General features: G+C 38.7%; 1 protein-coding gene across 2 annotated transcripts in view; it reads right to left on the bottom strand.

Moving 5' to 3' along the window:
- The window catches only part of SNX1 (sorting nexin 1), a 36784-nt gene that overhangs the window by 18598 nt on the left and 12186 nt on the right, over nucleotides 1-6000 (bottom strand). For both annotated transcript variants that reach the window (XM_007450697.1, XM_007450698.1), the window contains exon 2: nucleotides 2709-2820. In XM_007450697.1, the coding sequence (XP_007450759.1) occupies nucleotides 2709-2820 (112 nt within the window). The remainder of the gene's footprint in view (nucleotides 1-2708; nucleotides 2821-6000) is intronic.

Here is a 6000-nt window from a genome sequence, read left to right as displayed (position 1 = left end):
TCCGGAGCCTGTGCTCTGCAACGGGAGAGGCCACAACAGTGAGAGGCCCGCGTACCACAAAAAAAAAAAAAAAAAAAAAAAAAAAAGTTAATCATGTCTATAAACAAGGTTGCCGGACTGTCGGCATCCTATCAGGATTCTTTTCCTCATCAGGAAAAGAGAGGTGGTAATATAATCTGGCCCTACTGTAGGAGTACAAACCACACAAAAAGTATGTGTAATGAACATGCTAGGGTGATAGGATTCTTTGAAGCAAGCAACCAGCTAAAGTATGTTTAAGAAATTCATATCATGCAGGCACATAAATAATTAAGTTATCCAATCCAATAAATGTGATTGAAAATGAAATGGGAATTTAAACATTTAAAACCTTTGGCTTATTAGAGTGCTACTAAAAGCCTTTTGAAGAGCTGTGCATTTTTTATTGAGAGTCCTGTGACAAATGGGACAAAACTTACATCAAAAATGCTTTTTTCTTTGTACTCTTGATAAGAGTAATGGAAGAGCCACTGGACTCCATCACAGAGATTCTGACCATCACTAAACTAATCATGTATAAAGTATCAGAACATTTAAATTTCCACAGTCAATAACTGAAATATCTGAGAAACTACTCAAGTCCTAAACTAAATGTATCACTGTAGGCATTCCTTTCTATAGATCTTATGTTCCTTTCTTAGTAATGAGGCAGTCATTGGCTGCTTATGAAAACAGTTGGGGAATGAAGTAAATCAGAGCCTTCATCAGCAGTAAATATGTCCCTAATAAAGATCTTCTACATGTTCATATACAAAACCCAACCATGGGGTAACTCAGTCACACCAAGATTTCAGGTCTTCTTAAAGGGCAAATCATATAAATGTTAAGTTCCCAAAGATAGAAAAACTTTCTTTGCAGTCTGCCATATAACTAGATGACTCATTATTTGCATTTCTCCTCCAGAAATCTTATCCCAAATGTAAACATTAGCAGAATGAACAGTGGGCACTTAAGTTTCAGAGAGGAAAGGAATTGGAAAATATTTGAAATCTTTATATTCCTTCTTCAAACCTCTTCTTCCCTTGTCATGTCTTAATTTTGCACCGAGTTCAAATGTGAGAGTCCTCCCAAGATCTTCCCTTCCCAAGTCCACCCTCTCATCTCTTCCCTTCCTTATCATTCTCTCCTTTGAGGGTCTCATTCACATGGCAGTTTCAATTACCACCTCTAGGAAGTTGATCCCCACATTTAAAATTTAAAATATCTAAAACCCGAACTCACTCTCCCCACCTTCCAACTCAAAGCTAGTTTCTTCTGTAGAATGTAGTTCTCAAAATGTACCATTTTCTTCCTAATCCTTGGGCTTGAAACTTGACTGTCTTCAATCCTTATTTTTGGACACCCGTTATATCCAATCACTAACACCAGATTCTGTTGATTTCAGTTTTTGAAAAGTTTTCACCTTTCTTTTCCTATTTCCATTACCTTATTTTTGGTCTTTACCATTTTATTCTTGAACTAATTTGTGATTGCCTTCTGACATCTCCAGTCTTTGTCCATTGCAATCCGTTTTATATAATAATTCTACCAGGTCAGTCTTTCCTCACTTTGCCCATATCACTTTCCTTACTCAAAACTACCAATGGCTCTTAATTGGCACTAGGATGAAAATTCACATTCTAATTATTACTGTTATCTAAAATCCTCCTAAACAACATTTCCAGACTTACCTTCCATGGCATCTCTAAGAAGCCCCTGTTTTGGCCCACTGAGTTTACTGACTGTCCCTCAAACACACCATATACTTCCTGCCTAACCATTTGCACCCTTTCTCTTTTTCCTACATAAATCCTGCTTCTTCCAAGAAGTCTTACAAGATCACTCTAGAGCAGAGCTTATCAATGAGGGAACTACTGATATTTTGGGCTGGATAATTCTTTTTGGTGAGGGGCTGTCTGTGTACTGTGGGGTGTTCAGCAGCATCCATGGCCTCTACTCAGCAGATACTGGCAGCACTGCCAGGTGTGACAAACAAAAATGTCTCCAACCATTGCCAAATGTCTTTGAATGTCTTTGGGGGTGGTGCAGGGGAAGGAACACCTTCTGTTGAGAACAGGGCAGTCCCTCTCAACAAAAAATTATTGGGTCCAAAATGTTAATAGTGCCAAGATTGAGAAACTCTGTTCTATACTAGTATTTTTCAAACTGCAGGCTACTGTTCACTGGGGAATTGTGACAGTGATTCAGTGGGTTACAAACAGTATTTAAAAAAAAAGAGAAACAACAGAAAATTTCAGATTGTATGGAGGGTAGTAAAGGCAAGTCATTTAATAAAACTTTTAGTTTTATACAAGTGCATAAATATTTTGGATTATGACACAAAATGTATTTCTTACTATGAGTCTTGATCATAAAAGTCTAAAACCACTGCTTTAGTCTCAGCTCAGACCCCTCTGAGCTCCTGTGACCTAATATTTCTATCAGTCCTCTGGCCACATTTATATTATTGTTTAACAATTTGTCTAAATCACATTCTTAAATAACTGTATATTTATGTCTTACTCCCTAAACCTGTAAGAATCGTGATGGCAGGTACTGCCTTTTATTATGTTTTGGAATCCTCCACAATAGTATCTTACGTAGAGTTGTGTTTCTCATATATATATAGCTTTTTACTTTAACTCAGCAACTTAGAAGATTCCTAGCTTAAGTTTTGAATCCATACTTGCCTGCAAAGAGATCCTGTGGCTCTTGGTCTTGTTCCTCATGGATCCCATTTTCTTTGGAGCCACTGTTGATGGGAAGAAGGGAAGCAATTCTCTTTGGAGACTGGGGCTTACTCTGAAAACAAAGAAATACTCTGAATACTATGAATAAAATTGTACCATTAAAAACAAACCTAGAGGACTTCCCTGGCGGTCCAGTGGTTAAGACCCTGCGCTTCCACTGCAGGGGACACAGGTTCAATCCCTGGTTAGGGAACTAAGATCCCCCATGCTGCTCCACACCGCCAAAAAAACCACCAAAAAACAAACCATCCTAGAAAGTGATTTCTGATGCACCCCTCAGTTGCTCCCCCAGGTGTTTAGGGGAAGACAGGATCACTAGTCAGCCAGTTTAATAAGCAGCAAATCATTATTAGTTATGTAAGTGTGGCCTGAGTGATCACAGAGCTAAAATAAACTCACACATTTTAGGGTTAACTTCTAACACTATAACCCTGCTGAAATGCCCTACCCCAAAGCACATGATGCCAACATGGGTATGTGTATACAAAGATAATTTTCAAAAGAACCTGTCCAAATGCATTTCTCCTCAGTTGATGACCTTTATTCTTTCAAATGCTGACAGGGCACATTCTAGTGTCCAGGACACCACACTAGAGACCATAAATCAAGCTCTGATCCTGAATTATTTTGTGGCCTTGGCTGAACCATTCACTAAGCCCAGTTATGTGGATATTACCGACCCTCCTGACAGGCAAAGGAAGGCATGACACTTTAACGTTGTTTGTAAATATAACATCTTTTTATCCTTAACTTATAGAGACACAATTTTCAACCAGACTCCTGTCAGGCTAGCAGAAGAAGAACCAGCCATGCTTAGCCTATGGGCACATGGTGAAAATACAGTCAGTCCATGGCCTTTATCAAAAGCTCAGTGATCTGCCGCAAGCAGCCGCAAGCAAGTGTGGGGTGAGGCCCCAGACCGGTACCAGAGTGAACAAAGCTGGATTGTGTAGAAAACTAACAGAAAGCTGAGAATCTGACTTCAAAAGCCATGGTGTCATATCAGAGGGTTTTGAAGTCAGATCCCAAGGCCAAATCAGTTAAAAGACCTGACTTAAGGAATCTTTTATGAAACATTTCCTTAACAAATCTGAGGGTGTTTGTTCCTTGGAAACAGGCCCTTTCTGACCCAACAGAACAAAGTGAAATGACAGATTTATTGGGTACTTTGAATCTGTCATGCAAATAGCTCCATCCCAGTACTGGGGCCACCCTCAGGGAAAGAAACTGTTACCAATATGTAGACTTATACTAGCAAACAACGAAATTTTCTACGCTAATAAAATTTAATGAGCTTTTAGTTGTATGTGCTTAAATGTTACCAATTCTGTTAGAGACAGTGATCCTGTCTTCTAGCTGCTTCCACAATCTTAAAAAACAACCAAAAAAAAAAAAAAAAATCACTGCCAAGACACAGACAACAAATAATAGGGCAAAACCAAAACCTACACTTCCCTTTTGCCTCTTAAATTGCCAACTACTTTCTTACATACACACGTCCATCCTATACATGCTCCTGTGCTCTTGTACAGTATAGGGAATCTCATAAAAAGCCATCTGATGTCTTTTAATTCAGTTCCCACTAATACCAGTTGCCTCTAGATGGAGATCTAAAAGAGATTAAAACTCAGATACATTAAGAATATAGGTATATAAATGTAATTTACTAGTAGCTCACCAGAGAGACTAAAGAAACAGGAAAAGAACAGGTTAGAATTTACCCATTTTTAACAACACCGAGAAGAACCCATTCTTGTGATATGAAGATGAATAAAGCCACTTTTCTATTTCTGTTTTATCATCTAAACTTGGAAGTTTAAAGATTAAGAAAATTTTCTGGAGCAATGCTAGAATAGTAGTCTGTCTGGGAGAAAATATTTGTGAACGATGAGACCGACAAGGGCTTTATTTCCAAAATATACAAATAGCTCATACAACTCAATAACAAAAAACCAAACAACCCAATCAAAGAATGGGCAGAAGACCTAAAACAACATTTCTCCAAAGAAGACATACAGACGACCAACAGACACATGAAAAGATGCTCAACATCGCTAATTATTAGAGAAATGCAAGTCAAAACTACAATGAGGTATTGCCTCACACGGGTCAGAAGGGCCATCATTAAAAAGTCTACAAATGGGCTTCCCTGGTGGCGCAGTCGTTGGGAGTCCGCCTGCCGATGCAGGGGATGCGGGTTCGTGCCCCGGTCTGGGAGGATCCCACGTGCCGTGGAGCGGCTGGGCCCGTGAGCCGTGGCCGTTGGGCCTGCTGGTCCGGAGCCTGTGCTCCGCAAGTGGGAGAGGCCGCAACAGTGAGAGGCCCACATACCGCAAAAAAAAAAAAAAAAAAAAAAAAAAAAAAAAAAAAAAAAAAAAAAAAGTCTACAAATAACAAATGCTGTAGAGGGTGTGGAGAAAAGGGAACTCTCTTACACTGTTGGTGGGAATATAAATTGGTGCAGCCACTATGGAAAACAGTATTGAGGTTCATTAAAAAACTGAAAGTAGAGTTGCCATATGATCCAGCAATCCCACTCCTGGGCATATACCCAGAGAAAACTCTAATTCAAAAAGATACACACACCCCAATGTTCACAGCAGCACTATTTACAATAGCCAAGACATGGAAGCAACCTAAATGTCCACTGATAGATGAATGGATAAAGCAGATGCGGTATATATATACAATGAATACTACTCAGCCATATTGCATAGACCTAGAGATTATCATACTAAGTGAAGTTAGAAAAAGACAAGTATGATATCACTTACATGTGGAATCTAAAATATGATACAAATGAACTTATTTACAAAGCAGAAACAGATTCACAGACACAGAAAACAAACAAGGTTACCAAAGGGGAAAGGGGATGGGGAAGGGATAAATTAGGAGTTTGGGATTAGCAGATAAAAACTACTATATATAAAATAGATAAGTAACAAGGTCCTACTATATAGCACAGGGAACTATATTCAATATCTTGTAATAAACCGTAATGGAAAAGAACATGAAAAAGAATACACACACACACACACACACACACGTATAACTGAATCAAGTTGCTATACACCAGAAATGAACACAACATTGTAAATCAACTATACTTTAATCAAAAAGCAAAAGAATAGCAGTCTGTCTTTCCCTACACTAATCAGAAAAGACAGATCCAGATGGATGGGATACTGTGGTGACAACTAGAGCACAACTACTTGTCATTCTTCCTCTACCA

Source organism: Lipotes vexillifer, unplaced genomic scaffold, assembly GCF_000442215.2.
Source record: "Lipotes vexillifer unplaced genomic scaffold, Lipotes_vexillifer_v1.1 scaffold1019, whole genome shotgun sequence".
NCBI lineage: Eukaryota > Metazoa > Chordata > Mammalia > Artiodactyla > Lipotidae > Lipotes > Lipotes vexillifer.
Note: the sequence above shows the minus strand (reverse complement) of the source record. Positions and strands in the feature narration are given on the sequence as shown.